We start from the raw sequence: 27,911 nt of genomic DNA, 5'->3' as shown, positions 1-27,911 counted from the left end.
TTTCACTGTGAGGAAGGGACGCAGCTTCTGAGGACAAGCCTTTCAGTGACAGGAAACAGGAAAAAAGCAGCTGGACCTGGGGACACACCTTTGATCCCACCTTCCAGGAAAGAAGTGGGCAGAGCTCTGTGAGTTCCAGGCAGCCAGGACTACACAGAGACCCTGCCTTGTACTATTTAGACTACATCTTACCTAAGAGAGTGCCAGTCCTCAATCACAGCAAAAATGCATGCCCGTGGACGAATGCCAGCCTGGAGAATTGGCCATGGCACACTCGGCTTCAAGCTATGCTATGCCCTCCCCCATGTAACAAATATTAAAAGCCAAAGGCTAGCAAATGCAAAATTTATTTCAACTGTACAGAACAGATGTCTTTTTAAATATAAAACAGACACTTCATTGCCATATGCAACCACAGACAATAAGCATACTGTACAATACAATGCAACATTCAGATATACATCCAAGTGAGTTTTCAAATGGGAGTCTTGTACTAAAATGGCTTTTCCCATTCACAGATAAAGAGCACAATATATAATTTCCCCAAGATCTTATACCACTATATACATATTATTGTGTTTTGGCAATCTTACGCCAAACACCGAGTTAGTGTAGCTTAATAAAGACTTCTGACGAGTATCAGTTAGACAGGAACACTGTTGGGCCACCTACAGAAGGCCCGAGATGGCTTGGACCTACCTTCTCCATCAGTCTGCATCTTCCGTTTAACACTCACTGCATACAGGGCTTTACAGAGCTGCAGAAATGTTAGGTGCTATCAGCATGACTACAGTTCCACAAATGTAGAAACGATGGCCCCTCCAACGCTGTGTCCCCTCTGCTACATGAGGACCATCTCCTGTGCCTGTGGCACTAACAAATTTCTAACCAGGTCACAAAACTAATGTCAGACATTCAAAACAAACGCAAAAAGGTTGAGCTGTTGTTCCACAGTGTGGGCCTCAACAGAAATTGTCACCCAAATGGCTCTTGACTGGGACAAATGAGCAAGGGCAAACTGTCAGAACCAGCTCAGCAGCGCCGACCACAGCGACAGCTCCTTGAGCCAGCAGTGCCACTCCAGTCGGTGTGATGAGAAAACCCGAGTACAGCAGCTGTGCCTCACTGTTGCAGCACACAGCTGAGGACAGGCAGCCCATACTGAGGCAACGACAACCACCATGTGGGGGGACAACAGAGCCGCCTCATCACTAAATACAGACGGTTTGTGTTTGTTTTGTTTTTCAAAATTCCCATTTGCTATTTGGCTGAATCCATACAACCTTATTCCTATTGGAAATTAATACTGGGTGCAAGTTTGAAAGGCTTGCTCCTTGACTTTCATATAAAAATACAAACTCTTCAGGGGCAAAGCTGCTGCACAGCTACTGGGGACAGACAGACAGACTCAGTGTGAGCAGCTGTGCTGCCCTGCAGCTCCAGGTCAACCCCCTTCATGCACAGCGTGTGTGCTCCTCTACTCGCAGCAGCAGGACCAGCTCCCAGGAGAGGGAGCAAAGGGGTCAAAATACTGTATCCACTAGCTTGGCAACAAGGACTAGGGGTCAGAGGTCATGGCCACCAGAGCTCCATGCCCTGAAGGATGGAAAGAACATTATTCCCTATGGACACTGTGGCACCGTTTCTAAAGCAGGTGTCCAAAAACACTTAAAAAACAACCCTAAGGTTACACTGTAACACCACAACACCCAGGCCTGTGCTGCCCCTGGAGGAGCTATCGGGTGGCTGTCCGCTCTGATACATTGTAACACCACCGTACCCAGGTCAGTGTAGTTTCTCGAGCAGCTAGCTGTGGCTGTCTGCTCTAACTGAGGCAGCCTCGCATTCAGTTCTTCTCAGGGCCAGTGCAAACCCCTTACAACAAACGCCAGGAGGGCTCGTCTCCCAGGTCACCCTGCGGGAACATGCTCAGACTTCCAGACTGTGCTGTGCTGAGTACAGGGCTTCGGGAAATAACTTCACTGCCACAAGGTGCTCATGGCTCTCACAGCATCCTGTGGCTGTGGGACAGCCAGGCTGCAGGCAAGCCAAGCACAGTCACACACCAATGGTACCTCCCACTAGTCATCACTGTGGTTCAGGGAAGTATGGTGCAGTGGTGAATGTCTAAGCCGTGTCGGTGAGAGTTCTCACCTCACAGCCGTGCCACACACAGGAAAAGGCACAGAGCAATGGGTGGACACAGATTCCAGACTCTGCTCTCAACACCCAGTGGCACCAGCCCTGGTGTGCATCAGCCCGGTGTTCTGCACTGTCACCAGAGCAGCTGTCAACTGATTCAGTGCTTCGGTCATAGACAATCCTCTCAATCTCTCCACAGCAACTTGGTCAAGTGCATTATATATTAAAAAAAAAAAAAAATTAGATCCCTGTGTGTAAGGCTAGTCTTCTCCGTTGTGGCACTTGGAGCAAACCTATGTGGCTGCATAAAATAGAAAAGTGTCCATACGGCTGTATCCAAAAGGAAGGGAAACAGTTGCTACATGGAGCTTGTAAGAAAAAGCTCCCTGTTGGGAAAAGCCCATCAGGTACTCACTGGACTTGCCACCTCCCTCCAACAGGCAGCAGTTTAAATTCAGTCTTAGATTGGCAATTAAGCCTCCACTAGGTACAATGGGAAATACCAAGACACTCTCCAGAGTTGTTAAAATATCACATAAGAGAGACAAGGAACAGCAAGAAACGTCTAAGAAAAGCAGGCTGCAGTACAAGCATTGTTAAGAAAGGCTCAGTGCGTTAGTTAGTTCTGGTGAGAGATATATGAGCAGCAGCTCTTACGGGATGCAGAACCCATTCTGTAACTATGGGCTGTCCATATACTGTCATACTCAGAGTCTTCCGAGAGGTCTGAGGGCTCCAAACGAGAAAGGCTACTGCGACGACCCAAGGAGTCTAGACTTGATTGGTCGTCATCAGCCAAGACGTGATTATGCATCAGGTCAGTGCCTTGCCATGCTAAGACGGATGAAGTGACAGGTGCGACAGGCAGAGGGGTGAGGAGGGACGGACAGGAGAGCCACAACCAAAACATGGAACAAAAGCAAAAGGTGATGGGAAGAGAAGGGAAAGAGAAAATATTGTTAAAAAAATGGCAACATGTCTGCTTCTCCTTACTTACTGCTGGGCTTTCCTAATGAACTTAAGCACCACCCTCAGAATAAACCCAATTCTTCCTAAGCCCAAAAGTCGCAGTCCTCCTTCAAATGGCTGCATCTAAAGATACCTGTATGTCCCAGCTAAAAAGGCTACACACATTCATTCATGCCCAAAACATGATTCTATATTCTTGGCAATTAACCAATTCTATTGACAATTTATTTAGGACAAAAATCTGTAGAAAGATATTAATTACGTGGCCTTAACGTTATCTCCTACTTTGTTTCACCTCTGCAGTTATTCCTCTGCCAAGACCATACACAAGCAGAAGGTGCCTAAACTTACCGTGCCGGTCTACAACCTGCCCCAGCCTCAAAGTCTACGTGTGAACAAAGGGAAAGAGTGGTCCCTGGCTGCCCAGCCCAAATAAGCCCTGGCAGAGTGTGTTCCTATGTCACTTCCCCTGATGTGGAACCTTTACTATCAGAAAGGTGAGTACAGACTGGCAATGCCACCACGTGGAAAGGGAGTTGACAGGAGCAGGGGCAAGGGAACGGGGCAGAAGGAACCGCATGCGTGGTTAGCAATGTGAGCGTGAGCTGGCCAGCAGCTAGGTGGGCATGCAAGGCTGTATGGGGCTCCTGTGGGGAGAAACCACAGGGAAGCCTCGGCAACCAAAGCGGCTGTGCTCCAAGTCTGAAGGCCATTCCTTCTTTGAGACAGAAAGCAACGTCAACTGTGCTTAGCTTGCAAAGTCCTGCTAGCATCCACACATGTAGTGAACAGAGAGAAGCTTGAGGTAACGATATATTAGCATTCTCAAAACGTTCTGCTAGGCATTTAATGTGGAAATGTGCTCCCTAGGAGCCCGTTCCCAAATGCGCTCACCAACCGTATCACCTGTGCAGCACAAACTGTGCATCTATCCCATTTCTCAGAGAGCTAAGAGGAAGCCACGTATGGCTGTAAGCTGAGGCCCCAGGATGCTGGCTGGGAAACAGAACATCAACTGAGTGCACCAGTCGGCACACTGACCATGCTTTCTGCGTGGAAGGAATGGAGTCCGGAGCAGTGCAACAAAGGCTCTGCACAAACCACAGGCTGCCCTCCTCAGGCAGCCGCAGCTCACCCCAGGCACAGTTCCTCACCCAGAGGGAAGTATGGACTGTCACATGCGGGAGTTCACAGAGCAGCCAAGGTCACCTGGGACTATAAGCTGGGGACTCTCATTTCCCTTTAAGCACTTGAAGTGAGGTGACTAATTAAAACCACACATCTAAAATCTATGAAAGTGCTGGCTATGGTTACAACCTATCAGAATACATCACGTTTAATCATCAAAATTACATTCATGAGTCACTCTTCAGCATCACAATTATATATCCCACAGCTTGCTAGGGTGCCCAGGCTTCCTTCCCCACGTCTCTCCTACTCCTCTCAGCAGCTATAACCGGTTTTCCCTTAGAGATGGTAAGGACAAAAAGAGACCTCACTGAACCTCAGCAAGACCTTGACACCATGAGCAGAAGGCAGTGCAAAGCTGCAAGTGGAAGAGGAGGCCCCTCTCTGCCTGTAAACGCTACCGGGGCTGCGCCTGCCAAACCTGCTGGCTAAGCTGCAGGCTCCTCAATCAAAGCTCAAATGGCTGAAAAGTCCCTCCCACTTCTCCTGTCCGATTGGCAAGGTGTGATCTGAGCCGCCACACTGAAGGTGCTGTTAAAATGTGGAGGTGTCTTTCCAAAAACTGGGGTGGAGAAGGGAACAAGGTAGAAGATCCAACGGCAACCAGTTTCTATGCCAACCAGCCAGCTCCAAAACAAACAGAGGGAGGACCGCAGGCCCCTGCCTGCAGGTCAAAGGCAGAGGCCTCTGAGTCAGGCAGTGCTCCTGGATGCTACCACCATGCAGACTCTCACCTGTGAGGAGTTTAGAGAAACTACCTGGTGTCCACCAAAGAAACTACCATTGTTTATTAACAAATACTAAAAACAAAATAAAATTTAAAGGTGATAGAAAGATGGCTCTAGATTTGAATTTTAGATAATTTTTAAAAGGAGAAAAAAAAAAAAAAACCCCAGTAACACCAAAAAAAGGAGCAAAATTTAAGAAACTTCCACTGCCTTCTGCATGCAGCTGCACAGTCCAAGTTTCCTGAAGGATGCTGGCCCTCACACTGGATGCTCCCTAGAACACAGTACTGTGGGACACTGCTACACTACTTGCTAAGCGCCTGAAACCTCCCTCTCAAGAGCAGCTAGTCCGTGCAGCAATTGCTTGTAATCTGTGCCCACACGGGGTGAACTGCGACACTCACTTGAGTTCAGGGTCTGGCGCGTCTTTGCACTTGTGCAATAAGCTTCGATAACCTTCAGGATCTGAGCGTCTTCTTCCAGCGCCGCTGTGCCTGTTGAAATACATGAGCCATCACCACTCAGCACACAGCCCAGAGCTACACAGCGCAGTTCAGATGCCACCCGTCACTTTCTTGTGAGCTAACATTTAGGCTCTCTAAATAGTTATAAATAGCTACACTTAAGAGAGTATAAGGTTTGAAATTCTCATCACAGCTCTGTAAAGTCCTATGTCCCTCAGTCTCTCCACTCACACACACCAGACAGACAGCACAAGACTGGAATATGTGGCCTACAGGAGACAGGAGTAGCCAAAAGACCTCAAGTCTCATGAGAACAGGAAGTGAGACTCAGAGCTAAGCACCCCAAGTGTCATCGGCTGGGCCTTGACACAGTGTGGGTAGGAGAGCTGCAGAGCCATAACGTGAAACTTCTGGAAAGGCACCAGATCACAGGCCTTAAAGGGGCACTGTCTCTGACCCTAGAATTCTTAGACACTAATGTAACAAATTTACCATGCCAAGAACAGAAGTGCTGCAAAGCTCTGCCTTAAATATAGCCTAGCCACCTGGGTACAGGTTTCATCTCCAGGCAGAGGCCAGAAGGAGCTGTCAGGCAGTGGGACCAATCACAGCCCCTTAGCCCGTGCTCAGAAAAGGGTGGCATGTGGAAGAAAGCTACTTGTTTTTTTATATTTTTCTCTCTGGTTCTAAGTTACTTAGCTGTATTTTTTCTTTTCTTTTTTAAGTTCACTACTCTCCAACCATGGGAGACCAGAAGGCTGATACTCTCACAGCTGTAAATAACTATGCCTCCGTAACTTTTATAGGTTTGTTTATTTCACACAAGGCCACACTGTGTAGCCTTGATATTTCTAGAACTTGCTATGTGGCCAGGCTGGCCTCTTATCTTACGGAGATGTCTGCCTCATTCTCTGGAGTGCTAGGACTAAAGGCATGCACCACCATGTCCAGTTCTCAGCAATATTTTCAGAAAGTAAAATGTATATAAGGCAAACCAAGTATTTACTTCAAGACAGAGGACGGCAGTCCTGAGAGCACCCAGCTCACCACCTGCAACAAGTCATGAGGCCAGCTCCCGCAGCTCCTGGCCTCTTCAGAGGCTGCAGGAGACTACAGGAAAGGTTTCATTCCCTCTGGGCAGCAGCAGATCCTTCCCTCAGGGTGCTGGCTGGCTGCTGTCACCAGCTGCTCTGCTCACGCCTGGGTGAGCACATGCATTCCACACAGGGGCAGAGAGCCACTGAAGCCAGCAGCAAACTGCAGGCTCGCTGTGTCCACAGCTATGCCAGTCGCTCTCCTCACAGCTGCAGATGTGGACTACCCATGGACACAGAGCGTCCTAGCCTTCCAAGCTAACCAGTACATTCCAGAAGCTTGAGAGGTGAGTAAGGCTTGCTGAGCATCTGTCTGGCTCACATGTTGAGTGGGGATCAGCAACACAACCCTTCTCTTCAACCCTTGTCCTTGGTCTGCCATATCCTCTCATCCCTAACCCGCTGGGTCTTCTGGGTAAGGATGCAATACTAGACTGCCTCTCTTGTGAGCTGAGCACACACAGCTTTCGCATCACAACCACAGCTCTACTACCACTCACCCTGCCTCCAGGCTATGTCTCCCTAATGCAGGCCCACCCTGCACCAATCAGACAGCTGAGACCCCCTCAGCAAGTGCCCACCCGTGCCCAGGAGGGGGTGCTGCTGCTGTCAGTGCTAACCCTGAGCAGGTGAGCAGGCTGCTGCACAGCACCCCTTCTCAGCAACAGCACCAGTGATCCAGGCACAAGCGAGATGCTTTTACACAGATGCCTGGCTCCCGGGGAGATCCACCCAAGGACCAGTGCTGCAGACTTGGTCTCACAGCTGGGCACAACACAGCATGAAATGTCTGCCAGGACTGAAGGTCTGACTAACATTCGGGTCCCAGCACCCATCGTGTCAGTCACGTGGAAGATACATGGTAAATGCTTATTCAATCGGGCCACCAGGCACTCCTAAGCCCAGCCTTCACTTCTCCTAACAGACAAGCCCTGTGTGAATGAGAGGAATCTGGGTCTAATTCAAATTATAGATCTGCTGGGTGGAGGAAAGGCACCAGGAAACCACAACCCCTCGGAGAGGTGGGCTGGAGTGAGGCTGGAGGAGCAGCCGATGCAGAGACTGCCCTCTCCACTCAGCCAGCTGCTTGTGGAGGTGCGGGCCCTGCTTCCCCTGCACTCCCGCAGCCCACGACGTGCCATGCTCCCACACATGGGCACTCACTCTTGCGCACAGCGAACTCCTCGTCCGAAGGCTTCCGCTCGGGCTTGCGCTTCGGCAGCAGCTTTTTCATGGTCTTGGGGCTCTTACTGAGATCCTAGGGAAACACCGATAATAAACATACTAACAGACTGTATGACACCAGCCGGCCACCACCAAGCACCTCTCACCCCCATCACCAGTTTGTCCATGTTTCTCTGCCAATGCCAACATAAACACAGGCCAAGAGCCAAGAGGACGTTCCATCTTCCCTCACCTACAGGCCTCAGCTCTGACGAAAACCCCTTTGTTAACAAACCCAGACCCCACAGTGTACATGGCAGTAAGGCGTGTGCCGAGCAAAGGAAGGACAGACCGACTCACATGCTCCACAGAGTCAGGACAGGGCTGTCCATTCTAGGGTAGAGAGGGAAGGGAAACAGCAAAGTACAAAATCCCAAAGTTAAAGCAGAGGGGGCAGGCAGGGAACCCATGGCTAAGCACAGACTCCTAGAGACGGGACTTGCTGGCTACTCTGTGAGGCCCATATCCCAGCTCCCAGCAAAGTAGAAATGGATGGTGGCCAGCCACCATCTCAGCCTCTTTCCTTTAAGGTAAAACTGGAGTATGACACAGAACGCTGGATGCAGTAGGCGCAGGCACCTGCCTCCCTCCCCGCAGCTGCTGTTACAAAGGGGCGAGCGAGGCACTTCTATGGCAGAGCAGACTTCATAGCTATCTCTTCCATGGCTAACTCTTAGAGATCCTCCTGTCTTTGTATCTGGGACAGTGGAATTAAAGGCATATGCCACCATGCCAACACAAAACAGACTCTATATTTTGTCTTGTTTTTAAATGTATGCTTGGGTTTTGTTTGTCTTATTTATTTTTGTTTGTTCTGACTTTCCTTTTTTGGTTTGAGAGTGTGAGAGAGAAAGAAGATGAAGATGGGTAGGTAGGGAGGTGGAAAGGATCTTGGAGGTGTTGGGGCAGGAGAAAGAATATGATCAACGTATGCTAGACTTCATTGTTTGAAAGCTCTCTCCTGTGGTCCATGCTGGTCAAACTTAATGTGCTACAGAGAATCTTGAGCAGAAATCAGTTCCAACAACACTGTACTGTGGACTCGACAAACCACTGAAACACAGGAGCATCCACCCAGGGGGCCTGCCCCTCTCACTCTTCTCAGTGTGTCTCGCTCAGTGTGAGTCGCCGTGGTCAGGCTGACACCTACTGCAAACCTGGCTTGTCACACTCAGCAGTGCTGAGCCTCCTCAGGTGAAAGCAGGGTTAGGTGAGCGCATGAGACTTAGTGAAGATCAAGTGCATGGTGGCTGCACTCACATGCAGGGAGAACAGGAGCACTGAGGAAGGCTGCTGCACCTCCCCTCAGTGCAAGGAGGCACTGCCTTCAGGGACCAACCGCTTTCACTAGGGAACCTGCTCTTTACTTCCAAAGGCTTCAGGACTCTGGGACAGATCTTAGGCACAGCAGAATGGCATGCAGTCAGGTGAGGCCCTCGGCCTGCACGTTCGCTCAGGAGCACCTCAGGCTCGGTGCCTCCTGGGCACCACTCCTTCAAGTGTGGGCACAGTGCACAGAGGACTGGAGGGGTGCATGCTCACTCCAGTTTGTTTAAAGGTGACACCTGGCCCTTGTAGCAGAAGGGGATGACATGGAGTAAGGGCAGACCCTCTTCTTGGTTCTGAAGATGCCATGAGGTGGGGCATGTCTTCACACCATGAACAGAAACACAAGACTTTCACTTCTGAAGTCACCGGAAGGACTGCTGTAGCTAAGTGCAGACCTCACATAGAGATGTCAAGGCATGCTCACTGCAGTGGCTGTCTGAGTGGCTGCAGGACCTCACCTCCTTGTAGCAGAGAGCAGCTGAGGGCCGGAGGGGAGGTGCAGGCCGCAGGCAACTCAGGCTCCAAGGCTTGGGGGTCTTCGGAGGCTCCAGGGGTCCCCAGCTGATGGTGGTGTGTGGGGTGCCATGGTGAGAGGGGTGGGGGAGTGTGTGGTACGCAGGCGTCAGTGCCACGGGCTTGCTGTCCGCGTGTTTGCTGGATGGAGTGAGAGGATGGGAAGGAAGCTGCCAGGCACAAAAGCAAGAGCAGAGAGCATGAGATGGGCAAGGCCACTGAGACAGAAGGCCCTAACCACACGGCTCCAGGGACAGGAGCCCAGCGTGTGCTCCTGGGCAGACATGGGGCTGAGAGACCCACACTCTGTACAGGTATCAGCTGCTATGTAGTACTGTATGAGAAGCTAGTACATGTATCACAATTTCACCAAAAGAAAAAACAAAACAAAACAGACTTAAAAAGCTACCAGGTAGGCCCCGACTAGAATATAGTAACTGAGTGGGGGCATGCTCCCTGGACATACACTGTCACCTGTTAACACAAGAATGAGAGCAAGAACTGTCCCTTGGGGGTGGGGGAGGAGGAGGAAGAACTTTCCTCCAGGTGCTGCAGCCAGGCCTATCCCATCTATGGGTCCTCCTGCTTAGGCAAACCCAGTTGCCAGAGCTATGTGAACTCAGGACTACAAACCATTTGGCCTTTACAGGAAGATGTTAATATCTGAAATCAAGATATGTTTATCTTAAAAATCTCAACTTGTTTTAATAAAAGCAGAGCAATTTGAGATCTGATTCTTCAGTGGGGGATGTTATTAATAAAGTTTCTATTCATAGAAAACCCCCAAATCAACCACACTGACAATGAAATGAAAATGTTGATAAAATAAGCAACATTCACGTGAGCTCCTGGACTTCCTGTAGCCAATGCAATTTCAGCACAATTACAGAAGGCCGCTGCGTAGCCTGGGAACTGAACACTGACTGTGACAGTCGGCACCACAGAGCTGAAACCAGAGCCCAACGCTCCAGGCTGCCCACTAGTTGCTGGCTCATGGTATATTACAAAAACACCATAACACTATAGAATACATTTTCTCAAATCAAGGAACCTACACATTAGAAAGCTGTGTCCCATGTCCCTTGTGGCAATAATCAGGTAATAATTAAACACTGGCTTGTTCCTCCTTCCTTGAAAAAGAAGAGCTATGCCTGTGACTAAAATGAGAGATTAACTGATGCCAGACAGAACTGGGTCCCAGGCAGAAAGCTTAGGTATGCCGCCAAGGAATTCCTGGAACAGCAGGCCTTCTCACACTAGCATGAGGGGCATCGCCTTCTCCACAGCAGGACTGACTACACAGCTGCCTCTGCCACGGGATCTTCTGGCGTCCACTAAACAGAGATGGCAGCCCACACATACAGCAGTCACCGTACAGGTGTGGGCAGCCTTGCTTCAGGCTGTTCTGCACATATTCACCCAGGCAGCCTATGTCCCTGGGATAAACTTAGCCCCACGGAAGCTAAGTGGTTTTCTTTTTTATTACTTTGGTGTCACCAGGGATCGATCCCAGCACCTTGCACATCAGGCAAATGCTCTACCACTGAGCCACACCCCCAATTCCCAGCCTTCTCCTCAGGACCTCCTGAAGTAAGAATAAGTTATGGAGCATAGCCATATGGACTGAGGCAGTAGCTAACACAGTACGGTATCTGAACCTCCAACTGTGAAGACAGCACAGCAAGACCAGAAAACTGGCCCTGGTACAACAGTGGACAGTGAACCCCGTGGTAGAGGTGTGCTTGCGGCAACTATGGTGACCCTCTACATGACAGCACCGACGGGTAAAATGACCTCTGCAACAGAAAGTATCCCAAAAGGCACACGGAGATGCGAAATCCATATCCAAAAACTGTGCCATCAAAGCTCACTGCTAAAGGTCTGCCAAGTCTTTACAAAAACCAAACTTTACACACCAATGCTAACCTGTTTTGAAATCTGTACCTCTAAGAAACCAAAGTGCCGCCGAGTTCTCATCTCATCAGGGGAAAGATAAATGGTGCTCTGTTCTGTTCTGTCAGGTCCTCAGGCAGCCCAGGCTGGACTCAACACAAAGCCACAGATGACCCTGAATTTCAGACTCTCTGCCCGTCTCCCGCGTGCACAGGGGTATGCCAATGCACTCAGTGCCTGCTGTGGGTTCTGGGTATTGAACTCCTTGCTAAGGAAGAACTCTCCCAACCGAGACTCCTGCCGCTCCTTAAAGGAAATCAGGAACTGTGTCGGATGCCTTCTCAACACCTCGGCCCTTCCCTTTTGCTTTTCTGTTTATGAATGACATATGTAAAGTTTAAAATTCTCAAAGAAAACCATCACTGGCAGGGCTAGTGGCTTCTGGGGTCAGTGGGAACCCTGTGAGGTAGCTCTAAGCGGCACTGAGCAGAGAGTAGACACCAAGTGCCTGGGGCAGCTTGCTCTGTGGTGACACCTACAGGAGCAGGAGGTCAGGGTTTAGAATCCTGCATCCACTGACAGCCTCAAAACAGGCCATTACTGTGAGAGCGGCGAATGGAAGTCATGTTGCCTTACTGTGTGTGATGGCACCGAGTGGGGTTTGATGGTGGGGTTGCTCACAGATGTGACCTTCGTCTGCTTCTGCAGGTGTTCCACCCACTCGTGTAAGTCCTGCTGGCTGGTGCAGGACACCAGAATCCGCTCGATCATGCTCCCTAGAGAGGAGGGGCACAGTGAGTACACATAAGCACATGTACACACACACCCAGGACCCAAAGCCACCTCACACACCCTCAGACATATATAAGGCTCTTCACTCAAGGACATGGCACTGGCACAGTGTGGATACATTACCTGATATCTCAAATGCATTCCTATGGTTTTCACTGTCCTCAAGCTTTGTGATTGTCATTCCTGTTGTTGGCAGCTTCCCCTACAAAAGACCCCCCAAAACAATGTTTTCCTAATAAAGAAGGGACCACACACATTAAATGACTTCACACGTGGCAGCAGAATTAAGTGTACAAAAGAGCTTAAAGGACACCTTAAAGAACAGTCAAACCAGATCAAGAACCCAAACTGAACCAAAGCAGGATCTTGACCCAATGGGTGATTCTATGAGTGGAAGACAGAAGACGGAGCCAGGGTGCACAGTGGCTGCTTTAACGGCATATGACAGAGAACTCACTGCCTCACAGAGAAAGGAGTTAGGAGTTTGAAGAGCCAGCTGATGAGTAATGGAGACAAAAACACAGAGAGAGACAATTCAAACAGGAAATAAGCCGTGATGTCAAACGGATGCCACAGGGTGCCCAAGTGGCAGTCAGTCTGTCTGTAAAATGGGAGGGATTCTCCATGAAGCAGGAAATGCCAGCTGAGAAAAACAGGGGGACAAAGCTCATTTAAACAGTAAAAGCCAGCAGGCAACAGCTTTCCCTGGGCCATATAAACTGTGACAGCCAGCTGCCAAAGGCCACATCTTTACAAAGAGAACAGGGTTTTCACCAGCAGACAGGAGACAGGAGTTGTGCTGATGAGTTTTGTCCACTTGATACAACTAAAGCTATCAGCAGGAGAAAAGCCCAACAGAGGGACTGTCAGCCTTCCTGGGGCCCACAGACAAGCCTGCCCGGGTACTTTTGATTAGTGACTGACAGCAGGAGGCCCAGCCCACCATGCAAAATGCCACCTCTGGGCAGAGGCTTCAAAACCTTAGAAAGGCATGGCGGGTGGGGGGGAGCAGGGGAAGGCAGGCAGCAGGGCACTCCTTCTTATTCTCCTTCTCTGTTCCTGCTTGTCCTGCACTATCCTCAGGGATGGACTGTGACCTGGACATGGGAGTCAAACTGCTTATGATGTGTAAACAGAGGTCCAAAGCAAACAAGGAAAACTACCGACGACGGTTTCCCTATCTTGTGCCCTACTCCAGGCAAAAAACAAACCAAACAAACAAGTCACCCAGTCCAAACAGTTGAGGGCCAGGCTGAAAGCGCAACAGAGGCCTAACCCCTCAGTGGCTGAGGACAAGAAGCCCCACAGAGGAGTGTTGGCTGCGCTTTCCCAGCAGCCGCCTCTTATCTTCAGCCATGGAGCCGCAGTCCCACTGCCAGAGCTGCCATCCCCAAAGCCAAGGAGGTTCTGTTTTTAAGACGACTCTTGCTATGTAGCCCAAGCTAGCCTAAAAAATCTTGATTTTTCTGCCTTAGCCTCCAAGCACTGGAGGTGATGATCACCACAGGGCTAATCAGCATACTCCTGGGAACAAAGATGGCCCTGGTACAGAGATGGCATCTCTAGGAGCACGCTGCAGCAACAGCAGACAGCCCCTGCACAAGTGCCAGCCTAGGTTGGGGCTCTAGGGTATGGAGTGGAGCCAGAAACAGGCATCTCTCAACAGGGAGCTGCCACCCGGGCACCTTAGCCACCCAGAAGGTCTCACCAATGGAAGCCTCAGGTTTCTGACTCTTCCCATGCATATTTGCTCGGCCATCTATCTGTAAAGGCTCCCTTGGGACACCTGTGGTAACTAGCCCTCCTAGGGACAGACCAAGCCACATCTATTTTCCACAGGACAACATAAAACACACACATCAGAGAAAAGCCGGTTGAAAGTGAAACAACAACATCCACTAAAATAGTATGTGGAGGCTAGCCAGTCCTTGAGACAGGATCACTGATAGCATCTCCCAGACCCTACCTAATGTCCCCACCATTGGTGGGGACTAACAGAAAAGAGTCCCTCACACTCTCTCTTACAACTAACTCTCAAACGTTCTCCAAGAAATGGTGACAAACCAAGACACTAAAAGAAAGTTTACTAACAGTTTACTAAGGTTAAATGATCAGGTTCCAAGTCCAGAGTTTTGGGATGTTCTACCCCTTACTGAAGACCTTAGCCCTCAGCACCTAGCTGAACCTACCTTGGGCAGAATGGAACATGAAAGCCCAGAGAAGCAATGTGCTTTGCAGAGGACAATGCGGTCAGGGAGAGATGGATGTGGGCTGTTCACTGCTCTCCAGTCACATCAAAAGATGCAACAGACGTGAACACACAGAGTTCTTACACAGAGTCACGACATGGTACCACACGTGGCACACACAGGTGAGTACAACATTAATACATTCAATTCAAAGGAGAACAATTGCCACATCCACTACAAACAAAAACTACAATCAGTGTAGCTGTGTTTACCTGATAGATGAAACCACTCATCCTGGGACTTGCAGACAACATGAGCAGAAGGTTTGGGAAGAGCAGGAGGTATCTCTCATTCTTCTCCTAATAGTAAAAAGAATCTGTTCATAAATGTGTGCACAAATCTTTATACCAGATCCCATGGAATCTCAGACCTTATTTCTACTTGAGATTTCTACCAAACTAGATGAGCAATATTAAATGCCACCAGAATCTAACCAAACCCACATTAAACCTCAGCAGGTCGGAGAACTATAACCAGAAAGAGCTATAGAGCTTGTGAGCGCTTTGTAAGACCAAAAAAAAAAAAAAAAAAAAAAAGGGTTTATTTAGCTAGGTGTGATGGCACAAGCCTTTAATCCCAAAACATGGGAGGCAGAGGCAAACAGATCTCTGTGTATTCCAGGCCAGTGGTCTATATATTGAGTTCTAAGACAGTAAGAGCTATGTAACAGAGATCCTGTGGAAAGAGAGAGAATGAGAGAATGAAAGAATGACAGAGAGAGAGAAGGAAAAGGAAAAGAGAGAGAAAAAAAGAAGAAAGGAAAGGAAAGGAAAGGAAAGGAAAGGAAAGGAAAGGAAAGGAAAGGAAAGGAAAGGAAAGGAAAGGGGAAAGGGGAAAGGGAGAAGGAGGGAGAGGAAGGGGGAAAGGAGAAAGGGGAAAGAAAAGAAAAAGTAAAAGGTCAGGATATATTTCTTTGTATTGCTTATATGTGTGATGTCTTCCTGCATGTGAACAGAGCCCAAACACCACAAGAAGGTGTGGGACCCCCTGGAACTAGAGTTACAAATGGTTGTGAGCTGCCATGTGTGTGCTGATAATCAAGCCCAGGTCCTTGGGAAGAACATCCACTGTTCATAACCACTGAGCCCTCTCCATCCTTGTATGGAGTATCTTTGAATATTACTTGGTAACTGTCTGCGCGTGGCCCAGAAAAAAGAACTTAGAAACTGCTACTGAGGCCTGAGGACCGGTGGATTCTTCAAGCTACAAGAAAGTAGGACAAACTGTTAAGTCAATGTTGCTCTCATCTACCTGACAAACCTCTTCAGCTACATAAAAATATTTCTTGTACACTAAAAATCATTTGCTTCAAAGTAACAAAAGCCAACACACACCTAAGAGACAGGAGCCCAGAGATTCTGAAGGACAGACAGACAGGCGTGAGTCCTCCAGCATGAGCCACTGCCTTCAGATGTGGGTAAGTGAACAGCTTTCCCAAGCACGTTCCTCACGCCACCACATCTACTGAAAGGCTAGCAGGGATAGGGAAGGTGTCTATTCTACGGAGACGCTGAGACCTCCTGCCACCTTCTCCTGGAGGCACACAGGTGTGAGTGCCGGCAGATCCCTTTAGAGGGAATGACAGCTCTAACTCTCTCTGGAGTGACACCGACTATTGTTACAGAGACTTGGCACTTTGGGAAATGTTGTACAGTTATCTAACAAAAAACTTATAAATCACTTATTAAGGGGCTGGAATGGCTCTGTGGTTTAAGAGTACTGGCTGCTCTTTCAGAGGACCCTAGTTTAATTGCCAGCACTCACATGGCAACTCACAACTGTCTGTAACTCCATTTCCAGGGAGCCCAGACATCCTCTTCTGGTCTCTGTAGGCACTGCATGCACCTTGTACAAAAACATGCACACAGATAAAACACCCCCACACATGCAATCATTCGATTAAGGAACACACTCTGAAAGATCTGAGTGTTTCAGGTCAGTATGATAAAAGGAGAACGGGATAGTTTCTTCCAGTGTGCACTCTGTAACGTGGTGGGGACACTCGGGGAAAATTCTGTTTCTTCTTCTGCCATTAAAAGCTAACATTCACTGGAGAGGGATGTCACTTAACAAACCAGCAGCAAAGCAGTGACCACAGACAGACACCAGGATACACACAAGCCAGTGCTGTGAAGCACTAGGTCCCAAAGTGCACTCTTACAGGAGAAGCCTGAGCCAGGGTCATGCCAGTGTCTCTAGAAGACACCTGGACACGCTGAGACACATGCGGCCTCTTCCAGTCTTGGGTGAACACCCTCTCAGTTCACACACACGGCTCTGGAACGAGCTGATCCTGGGTGGATGGGAACTGGCAAGCAGCCCATCTTCTGGGCACTGTCTACCCATACCACAAGCTCTCCATGTTTGTCAAGGATCAGAAGTGGGCCACAGGCGTGAGGCTCCTACACACTGTCAGCAGCACATGCCATACCTCCAGACCTGGAGTACCAGATCCCAGGGGTGGGAAAGAGCCTCGGTGTGAAGGCGGGCCTCCGTACCTCGCTTCCCGCACACTGAATGGTGACTTGGGACATGTATGTGACACTGCCCAGGGTCTTTATGTCATCCCCCTCCCAGCTCCTGATGGGCTCCGTCAGGATCTGCAGCTCCAGCTCCTTCCTCTTGCGAACTTCTTGACACTGAGCCTGAGGGATGCAGAACACAAGCGCTCAGAGACAAGCTTCCATAGCCCCGCTTCTGCTCACACAGCTACACTCCTCTGTACCGGCTGGATGTCAGCTTAACTATAAGGAGTAAGCCAAGCCACAGAAGCAACACATACTCCTCTCTGGCAGCCTAAGTTTTACAGGCTGTTCTGTTAGTCTCAGAACAGGCAACGGACGGTAAAGCGAATGCGCAGTGCAGTGCAATGCAGTGCAGTGCAGTGCAGTGCAGTGCAGTGCAGTGCAGTGCAGAAGAGCACCTCCCTCTGGCCCCATCAGCACCTGCCAGCAGAGAGGCCTGAGAGGAGGAGGGAGGGTGCTGGACAACACAACAAGGACTGGGTCCTGGGTGTCACTGAAGCGCCCTGGACCTGGGGCCAGGAGTCAAATGGGTTCCCAGCACCTGCAGCATGAACTGCACTGTGTCCTTTGGGATTCCAGTCACCTCAGCTCTGGCCCTGCTGCCTACAGTGCACTCAAGTGGAATTAACTTCCTGGCCCTGGAACACTGCTATGCATGTCCTTTACTTCATCTCAATAAAAGCTGCACTTAAGTCACAAGTCACTTGTTTCCGGTGTATCTTTCCAGCGGGTGATAACCACCACGCATCTGTGCTGAGAATGTCAGACAAAGTATCATAAGCTTAACCACTTACTGAAAGGTTTTTGAAGGCCGTCATAGACTTCTGAATATCTTGTCTATCAGGATGATAATCCTTTGGATAAAGAAAGACAGGATTAACTCTCACATCGAAAATACTCTGGAGACATTTTGATACTGCTCAGCCATTAGCTTCTCAGCTTGAGGACTGCTTAGCTATTAAAGGATTATGGTGCCAAGAGACTTGAGGAAAACTGATTTAGTATAAAACTGCCAAGAAGGGTCAGCAAACCGCACTGTCTGGTAGAAAGCCTCAGGAGAACATGGCTCATGAGTCCTTAAAGCCATCTGAGCACCCTGCTGTCCTAGAAGGCAGAGCCGAGCTGAGCAGCTGTGAAGACGGTCCACAGGCACACCCTAGCCTAAGAACAGGCAGAGCCAGAGTCCGGTCAAACGCGAGCCGTTAATCCACATACAATAGATGTCTCCATTATCACTCAGCACTCGGTCCTACTGCCTGCAACTAAACACTGAGAGGACACCCCACTCTACTTGAATACTACGCTCTGCAGCTTTCTGGAACCCTTGTTGGGTAGATGGGCACACAAGAAAGTAAAAAGGCAGATCTTTCTCCTAGGGCTGGAGGAGAAAACCTCTGCCCTTAACAAAGTCTCCCTGAAAACCACTATGTTACAAACTCTGGACAAGCCCTAGGGTGGTTTCATGGACACAAGGGGCCTGACATTAAGGATGGCTCAGACCAGGGAGCAGCTGTACCTCCATGTGTCTCTCCAGCTCCTTTAGCAGTGTGGGGTACTTGTCCAGGCGCATGAAGGGCTTGCTCAGGCCGGTGGTCAGCACCAGGATCCCAGGGCTGCTGGCACCTTTTGTTTCCATGAACTCTCCTAGGTCCTCACTGGGCAGCAGGGGCAAGGAGGAAGAGAGAAGAGACTCCAGTTAGGAGCACAGGGCAGATCTATGTTTCACAGCCAGTTTTGTCTAAAACAAACTGGCCTACTGCACTGGCTACAGCCTTACACCCCAGAAGTGCTGGTTACCATACCATGTGAAAAGTATCCAGTATCAGTCTCCCTGCAAGGCACATCTTTACCTGGGCATGCTGGCTTCACGGAGACCTTTAGAAACTCTCAGAGGTCTCCAGAGAACAGGCTGGTAAGAGCTGCAATAAGCTGTCCCTGAGCCACAGAGACCTGTGTGAGGCGGGGGTCTGAGAGCTGGTGAACTGACTACATTCTCCAGGAGCAGCAGGGGCATAAAGAGCCGCACAGTACACAGGAGCGGGAGGAAAGTTGAAGGAGTCAGAGTAAAAGGGTCTGCACACGGTGTCTTCTGGTGCCAGGAAAGCAGAAGTAACAAACCAGTGGAAAATACATTCTTACACAACAAGTGGCCCCTAGGGCCATGCCTACTATCAATACAGAAAGGAGAGGTGCCCATGGGTAGACCCCTACAAATGCTGACTGGTGACTATATACACATAGGGAGATCCAACCTCAGATGCACAACCCTTCTGACAGCTAAGAATGCAGAACAAAACCGAACCCAGGGCTTGCATGTTCTAGGCAAAACTTCCCACCAATAAACTACACCCAGCTTGTGAAAAGCAAAGCTTTCAGACTCGAATAAACAACTACTTAGAAACTCAAAAACTAGGCCCAGGCTTCAAAACAGAATCTATTGAGCAGGCATGGTGTGGCTGCTGAATGGGCATCAGAGCTACAGAAAAGCAGCAAGACTGACAGCCTAGCATCTCAGTGTTCAGGCAAAGAACTCACGACTCCAATCACCAACTTACGCCTCAGGAGAGGGGTGGGGTCTGTGGGAGGCTGAGGGGGAACCGTCACAGCTCAGGGACCTCAGAAGGGCACACAAGCACCACATCCTGCTGTGTCTGCTGCTGGCTCAGGAGGGTGCTCCTCTTTATGGCTCCAGGCTTTCCCAGCAGGTCCTAAGGCCCTCGCTCTACACTTGTGCATGCCACGTTGAGCAGGCAAGCCAGACACTCCCCACATAATACCTCATCTGAGTCCTTCCCCTAGTTATTTTGAGATGTGCTTGCCTTTCAGACAGACTCAAATAGTCACTGAGCTAATAGCAGAGTAGAGGTGCACAGCACTGTTCCACAGGCATTTCCCCAGCTCTGCTGCTTTGACTGCTGCCTTCCCACAGAGGTAAGTCAAGCTCTGCCCAGAACTGTGCACCCTGCCATTTCTGTTCCCACTCCACCCTGTAGGACCAGACTCGCTCTCCTCAAGTGTATGCGTGCGTGCGCATGCGTGTGTGTTGGGTAGGGGATGGAACAGGACATACCACTTGCTCTTTAGCTCCCTTTTCATTCCATCAATAATACCTAAAGAGTTTTAGAGACATAAACACAGCATCTGTGTTCTGTTTTTGTAAAATTTCATTAATTTGCAAGCTCAATGAGTCAATCTGAAGAGTAACTGCATGTAAACTTCATGCTAAAGAGAAGGAGAGGCTGACCCAGCCCCATCTCAGTCAGAGAGAAGGACCACAGTGTGCCAAGGTGTGGCTTCTACTTCCCCTCTAACTGTGGAGCTAGCTCTCCAGCCCCCGTCCTACACAGTGGTCCCAGACTACTGTCTCCACGCAGAATTGTAGGAGTGTGACAGGCGAGGATACAGTGATCTTGCAAACCTGAGTCTACCAAGGAGCAGGAAATGCCTGGGGCCACTCACTTTCCTTACCAAGGTCAGAAAAAGTAATGAACCCCCTTACTGTGCCTGCCCTTCAGTAACCTGCACATGCATGGTCCTACTGATCACAACCCTATGAGCAGGGACTGGCCACTCCAGCCTCTAGGCATCGCACCATTTCTAGGCAGGCAGGCAAGGTAGCCTCATCCAACATATTTCCTTGTGTTTCAGTAGTTTTACATCAAAATGTTCAGTTAGGAATATATTGAATTTATTTAAATAAAAAGCACAATCACAAGTATCTTGATGCTGATGAATATTTTCCCTTAAGAGAGTTGAACAATACTGAACTGCTGTTTATGAACGACACCACCTCGTTCCTTCCAACAGTCATAAAATTGGTGTGTTAATAAAGGATGCTGTGCCTCTTTTAGCATCAGAAACCATTCCTGAGCTTGTTTGACATTTGCTCAGTCACCTGGCACAATGCCAGCTCTCAATTCCCAGCATACATCATAAGGGAATATTTCAAACAACCCTGCAATCTCTTCCCAACTCAGAAGAAATGGCTGGCGCATACAAAGCATGTGAAATCCTGCACACTGATTTTGTTTCAGGCTAGAGGTTCAAGCTAATAGTGTGCAAGTGAGAACTCCGCCTGCAAAGCACTGCTTCTCACGCCTGCCGCACTCTCTGAAGCCTCGGCATGGCATGCAGTGACCTCCAAGGCTTGCAGCGACCTCCTAAGCTTGCAGGGACCTCCTAAGCTTGCAGGGACCCTTAAGCATGCAGGGACCTCCTAAGCAGTTGCCAGCTTCCTCCAGGCTCTCCATCAAGGAAAGGCCTCAGACTAAGGAAAGTTCAAAAGTCCTCTTTTGTTCTGCTGTTTTGCTTGTATTGGGGTGTGTGTGTGTGTGTGTGTGTGTGTGTAAGAGAGAGAGAGAGAGAGAGAGAGAGAGAGAGAGAGAGAAAGAATGTTGGGCATCCTTCTCTATACGACATAACCTGAGACACAAGGTCTCTCATTTAGCCTAAAGCCAGCCTAGCTGTCAGCAAGCTCTGGCAATCCTCCGATCTCTGCCACTCAGAGATGGGGTTACACGTGGCCATGCTTCTTGTTTCTAACATGGGTGCTGGGTCCAAACTCAAGCTCGCATGCTGCATAGCAGGATTGTTGCCCAATGAGCCAGCCTTCCAGCCTGTAGTGGCTTGAGTGAAAATGGTCCCCATAGGCTCAAAGAGTAGCATTATTGGAGGTGTGACCTTGTTGGAGAAAATCTATGTGTACAGGGTAGGGGAGCTAAGCTTTGCGGTTTCAGAAGCTCGGGTCAGACCACTTGTCTGTATGCCACCATGCTTCCCACCATGATGATAATAGGCCAAAACTCTAACCTAGCCCCAACTAAAGGTTTTCTTTTGTAAGGGGTGGTGCTGTGGTGTCTCTTCACAGCAGTAAAACCCTAAGACTCATCCTCAGAGCCCTTTTCTTTCACAACCACATGAACCAGCTCTTAACATTTTCATTTTGAGGAACTTATCCTTGCTGTGTCTGAACGTGCTCCATGAACTAGCTAGAGGACAGAGCTGCCCACCTTCCTTCCCTTCTGGCCCAGATGGCTCAGCAACAAACCTGTGCTCTGTGAGGACGCTCACAGCAGATGGGTGGTTGGCACAGTAAGCGAGGTACAGGGTCCTCATCTGCGGCATCAGGCTCAGGAAGCAGCCACCAACTCTCTGTTGGGCTTCAGGAGACCTGTGGGTATGAGAGACACCATCAGACAGGAAGAACCCAGCAAGTGGCAGGTGCTCTGTGATCTCTTCTGCACAGTCCCTTCTGACCCTGTCACTCCTACAGGCTGACAGGCTAACCTTCCACGGTGCCCAGATGGCTAGGTCTGACATGCCACAGTGACTGACCAACCTAGCCAAATCCATGTTCTCTGTGTGGTGAGGAAAATATGTCCTGAAGCCTCAAATGCTGTACACAAAGTTAGAAGATACCAAACATGGCTGTCTAACTGAAGGTACCAAACATGACTAGGAGGAAGCTAACACACATGGCTGTCTCCGGAAGCTTCCTACACATGTAGTTATGAGGGCAGCACAAGATTAAAGACTCCTCTCAATTGCAGGTCAAGGGGCTGGAAGGGGCAGCTCTTCCCACTTCCAGACAGCAGCGATGGGTTACAGGATTTTAAAGTTTAAGCCAACTAGAACCCACTGTGGAGCTGCAGAGTAGAGGGCAGTGGTGAGGCTTGGCATGCCAGTCAGTTGGACACAGTGGGGTCAGGTCACATTCCGGGGTCACTGGGAGCCTAAGGTGCTCTGCCTATCCCCTACAAGTGTAGGCCTGGGATAGGACACCATGCTACAGATGGGCTGAGGTCGCCCCACCTTGCTGTGCCCCAATAGTGCACGTCCACCAGATTCCTAGCACACTGAGAGCAAAGAGGATGCCCTGTCCTCTGGGGACTCTGACCCAGAGAAAATAGGACCAAAGCTGCTGATACCAGAACTCTTCATCAATGCCGGCAGAGCATCTGCGGGATGCGATCTCCACTCTAAGCAGCTGTGCTGGCCGGTTGTAGGTCAGCTTAACACAAGTTAGAGACATCTGGGAGGAGAGAACCTCACTCCTGACAAAATCCTCTTTAGGGCTGGGCTATAGAGTGGCCTGTAGGGCACTTTCTCAATTAGTGATCTGGTGTGAGTGATCTCACCCCTGGGCTGGTGGTCCTGGGTTCTATAGGGTTCTATAAAAAGCAGGATGCACAAGCCAGCAAGCAGCACCCTCCATGGCCTCTGCATCAACTCCTGCCTCCAGGTTCCCACCTGGTTTGAATTCCTGTCTTGGCTTTGCTCAATGGACTGTGAATCAGGACATGCAAGCCAAATAAACCCTCTCTCCTTCCCAAGATGCTTCTGACCACAGTGTTTCATCACAGCAACGGTAACCCTAACTAAGACAGTAGGCAAGGAAGAATGACAAAGACTTTCACAAAAAGAAAGAAGGCGCGCGGGGGGGGGGGGGGGGGAGGAAGGGAGGAAGGGAGGAAGGAAGGAAGGAGCGAGCAAAAACTAACAAAATGACATGGAGCTAAAAAGAAGGCAGACTAGGCTATGTTCAGAAAGCATCAAATATAATTTGCTCCTGAGAAAAGGCACAGGGATACTGTATCTTAAACCTGAGACAACTGAGGACTTGCACGGAGCATTTGTGTGACCCAGGGCTGGGATCAGGACATTGGCGGAGTGTGTACTAGGCACACTTAAGGCTCTGACAACAATCCCCTGCAATGCAAATAAACACAACACAAAGCAGTGACAAGAATTGGACAGTGGGAGAATGGAGTCCTAGGAACCAGAAAAGAAAGCAGAGGACATGACCAAGGGACATACTGCTGTGCACCACACCAAAGTTCCAAAATGGAAAAGACACAAGCACAGGCAAATCAAAGAAATAACCATAGGACTGGGCAGAACGGCCAAGGCACACAGATGTGAGTGTCCGTGCAGGAAGTGGTTCCCACACTTCACTGGTAAGCCCTAACCCAGACAACACAGCATCTCACGTTGGAGCCTAGCAACAGCCACCCGAAGCTTCACAGAGGGCTGAGAGGCTCTCTGCCTTCAACTGACTCACTCGACGGCCAGACACCTGCCTGACAAGAGAAAGACAAGGAGAAAAGAGAAACAGGTGGGAAGCTCCTGTCCAAGAGAGACTTCCCGCAGACAGTGTCTGGGAGCAGAGGTGACACCAGCCTGCAGGCAGAGGTAGCACAGGAGGCACTCCCAGGCCAGCAGTCGCCTGCGCTTCACTATGACTTCGTAAGTGAGACCAGGACTAGGAGACTGCAGGAGCGTGAACCACAGCCACCTACCAGGGTCTGAGAGAGCAGACTCAACTCAACTCAACAGACTGGGGGAGGGTGGCTCTGAAACTCCAACCCCAGACCCCACTGTGTCTCTTCCAGGACTGTGTCTACTGTCTCTCTGCCTTAGGCCACACTCCAGGCCCAGCCGACAGCAAACTTGACGCTGCCTCAAGACAAAAGCACCTCAAAGCTGGGCTTGGGGCCTTGCCCCAAATCTCAGCAGCATCCTGACTTCTCTGAAACCTGCTGCTGCAGGTTACACTATGATCCCACTCACAAAGGACACTGGCAGGAGGAGCAGGAGTAGAGGCAGCCTGGACTACTGAGAGACTCAGCTCAAGCCTGGAGCCTTATCAAGATCTTGTCTCTGTTTTTTCTTTTTATAATTTTTTATGTATGGGTGTTCTGCTGGCATATATGCCTGTGTAACTCATGGCTGCTTGTGGAGGCCAAAAATTAGGAGTTGGATCCCCTGGAACTGGGGTTGCAGGTGCCTGTGAGCTGCCATGTGGGTACTGGGAATAGAACCCAGGTCCTCTTATTAACTCCAGGCCCCTGTCTCAAAATGCAGGTAAGCAGCAGCAGCAGCCTGTACTCTGCAAGGAACAAGAGCTGGTGTGTTGGGGTAGCTTTTACTATTGCGAGACACTTTTACTATTACCACACTGAGTATTTTAGTTCAATAACATCCCCATTGTCCCCAAAGTGAGGATCTATTATCTATTTTAACAGAATGTTAATTTGTTTTTCATAATAAAATACAAGAAAATTCTAAACTTCTGTACACCTTATTTGAAACCTTTTAAGACACAATGAAGATTCTCAGAGTTTATTTTTTTAAGATTTATTTATTATTATACATAAGTACACTGTAGCTGACCTCACACACCAGAAGAGGGCGTCAGATCTCATTACAGATGGTTGTGAGCCACCATGTGGTTGCTGGGATTTGAACTCAGGACCTCTGGAAGAGCAGTTAGTGCTCTTACCCGCTGAGTCATCTTGCCAGCCCAAATTTATTAAAAAAATGTTTTTACACTTGTGTACACATACATGTCTGTGCACACACCACAGCCCCTGTGGAGAGATCAGAAGTCTCTTGTTCAGAGATCTCTTATATAGGAAGGTCCTGGGGACAGAAGTCAAGTCCTCTGACTTGGAGACAAGCAGCTCTACCCACCTAGCCATCTCTCTGGCCCCAGAATTCATTTTATTATAGAAGGAAATTAATAAGCCACGGTTAACATTCCCACAGCAGTGTCGCTGGTATTGAATGGGGAAAACTCTTTATGCCATCTAGCAGGAATGCAGTGAATCGTAAGAAAGGAATCCTGTCAACTGAAACAGTATGTGAGAGGAAAGCTGACGGCCAAACACATTCTGAGAACACTCAACCACCAAAAGCAAGGGAGAAGCAGCTCTGGAGAATCTGGGGGAGCAGGGTGGGGGCGTGGGGGTCATCTCAGAACCGATGGGTACTTCCCACTGCGGGAGTGAGCCCGGCCACATTCTAGTCCACTACTCTTTGTATCTTAACCCCCACCTCCCTCCATAGGCCATTTAAAGGAGTTAATGAATAAACATTGAGATTACTGCCTGGCACATGTTAGGAACTCAGTAAATAAAGAGCATATATGAAAAGTAACCCTGTGCTTACTTCTACAAGCCCAAGCCATGCTACCCAGACATGGTTATTTGCAGGCCAGAGTAACACAAAACTAGAAGAAAACACTGGAAAAAAACTACCCTCCACAGCACACGGCATGTAAACAGTTAAGCCTGCTGTGCCCTCCTTCATCAGCTTAAACTCTCACTCTCCTGAAGTCTTTCCCAGGCTAAAAACCATGTCATAAAACCCAGCCAGCCTAATTCACAGCTTCTACTACAAAACTACTTAAAGAAAAAAAAAAAAAAAAAAAACTAGCTTTTTTATATCTTCAGAACTGTTAATTCTAAAATTATGTTAAACTTCATGCCTTTTTTTTTTTTTTTTTTTTTTTGGTTTTTCGAGACAGGGTTTCTCTGTATAGCCCTGGCTGTCCTGGAACTCACTTTGTAGACCAGGCTGGCCTCGAACTCAGAAATCCACCTGCCCCTGCCTCCCGAGTGCTGGGATTATAGGCGTGCGGCACCACGCCCGGCTGGACTTGGTGCTTTTGATAGCAACTAAACGCACTTGCATCTGTAAGCGCTTCAGCTGGTTTACTTACTTCGTGCATTCTTCTAGGGACTGTACAAGCACTTGCTGGAAGGAAGATATTTCCTCTAGATTTCCCATTAAATATGAAGTGTTTGCTGAACTCAACCTAAGGCCAAGAAAAACCAAAGTAGAAGACTGTCAGTGGTCTGACTTCCTCCCACAAAGTGTTATTAAGGGCCCTAGTCTGATGAACACGATGCTGTGCCCGCAGCAAGCGGGCACTCTGACCTCCACCCACCACCTCACCCTCCTCCCTCCTCTGCAAACACAGACAGGGGGACCAGCCAGCAGGCAGTCAACGCACGCATGTTCTGGCCAACTTACTTGTCACTGGTCTGCAGTGGCCGCAGGTAGGTGGACAGCACAGACTGCAGCTCCTTGGAATACTCATGCTCTGTTTCCAGGATGTTCTGTAGCACCTGGTGAGACATGGCCGTCACTCACATGGCAAGAGGCATCTGACAGGTTATGAGCTCCAGCAAGTCCAACCCATTGAGCCAGTCTCTTTGTTGCTGACATGCAATACTAACACACTTACTGGCATTATTCTTTTGTGGTTATTAACTGCTAACCCTAGTTGATGAATTATGAAGGCCAGAGGTCTGACTTTGTCTTACTGACAACAGGCATACCTAGATTTTGTCAAAGTGCCAAAGTCCATCCTTGGACAAGCCAGGCCAGGTCTACTTAAATTACAAAGGACAGACTGTAGACACTCTCAAAAGCATCTATGGGCAGATGTGACTCTTAAAATGCTGTATGGTGCAGAACAAGCCACCAGCAAGTACCACACACACAACTCATCCAGCTAGTCTAGGAGCAGAAAACTAACCTACAATGACCAGGAGAGGAGGGTAGGGGACAGACTGGCTCTGAATTCTAATTTGGGTACAAGGCTACCCGGGTCAGCACACTTGCTGAAGCTCACTGAACTAGATAAAACCCACGCGTTCTTGTATGCAGCTGAGCATCCCGAAGCAAAACAGCCCAGACTCAAAGTGATCGAGACTATTAAACGTTTTGAGCACTACCATGATGCTGTGGGTTTACACTTTGGGCCATTTCAGAGTTTGAGTTTAGGGATATTCAAACCAGTGAAATCTATGCAAATATTTCCCAAATTCCAGAATCCCACAAAGTTCTCGTTTCAGGCACTGAGGTAATGGACTTAGCCTGCATGTAAGACATATCCCAACTTAGTACATGAGCTTTATCCTGACTGGATCTAAAACCTGAGCTAAACATGTGGGAAACAGAGACTTTGATCAGACAGTGTGATGCCTGGATCCCCCCCCACAAAACATGCACT

General features: G+C 49.2%; 1 protein-coding gene across 14 annotated transcripts in view; it reads right to left on the bottom strand.

Annotated features, from left to right (window-relative positions):
* The window catches only part of Arhgef7 (Rho guanine nucleotide exchange factor (GEF7)), a 107,219-nt gene that overhangs the window by 7,739 nt on the left and 71,569 nt on the right, over window positions 1-27,911 (bottom strand). For 5 of the 14 annotated variants that reach the window (NM_001372321.1, XM_030243677.1, NM_001113518.2 and 2 more), the window contains 13 exons: window positions 26,927-27,021; window positions 26,613-26,708; window positions 22,158-22,280; window positions 18,627-18,765; window positions 17,905-17,964; window positions 17,084-17,230; window positions 14,798-14,884; window positions 12,460-12,538; window positions 12,181-12,320; window positions 9,597-9,821; window positions 7,750-7,843; window positions 5,432-5,521; window positions 2,800-2,976 (listed from right to left, as the gene is read on the bottom strand). In NM_001372321.1, coding sequence (NP_001359250.1) covers window positions 2,800-2,976; window positions 5,432-5,521; window positions 7,750-7,843; window positions 9,597-9,821; window positions 12,181-12,320; window positions 12,460-12,538; window positions 14,798-14,884; window positions 17,084-17,230; window positions 17,905-17,964; window positions 18,627-18,765; window positions 22,158-22,280; window positions 26,613-26,708; window positions 26,927-27,021 — 1,552 coding nt within the window. Of the gene's footprint in view, window positions 1-331; window positions 2,977-5,431; window positions 5,522-7,749; window positions 7,844-9,596; window positions 9,822-12,180; window positions 12,321-12,459; window positions 12,539-14,797; window positions 14,885-17,083; window positions 17,231-17,904; window positions 17,965-18,626; window positions 18,766-22,157; window positions 22,281-26,612; window positions 26,709-26,926; window positions 27,022-27,911 lie in introns of those variants that run through there. The other 9 variants (NM_001372322.1, NM_001372324.1, NM_017402.5 and 6 more) reach the window with 4 other exon arrangements.

This window comes from Mus musculus, chromosome 8 (assembly GCF_000001635.26).
Source record: "Mus musculus strain C57BL/6J chromosome 8, GRCm38.p6 C57BL/6J".
In the NCBI taxonomy this organism is placed as follows: domain Eukaryota; kingdom Metazoa; phylum Chordata; class Mammalia; order Rodentia; family Muridae; genus Mus; species Mus musculus.
This window is presented reverse-complemented; position numbering and strand designations above follow the sequence as displayed.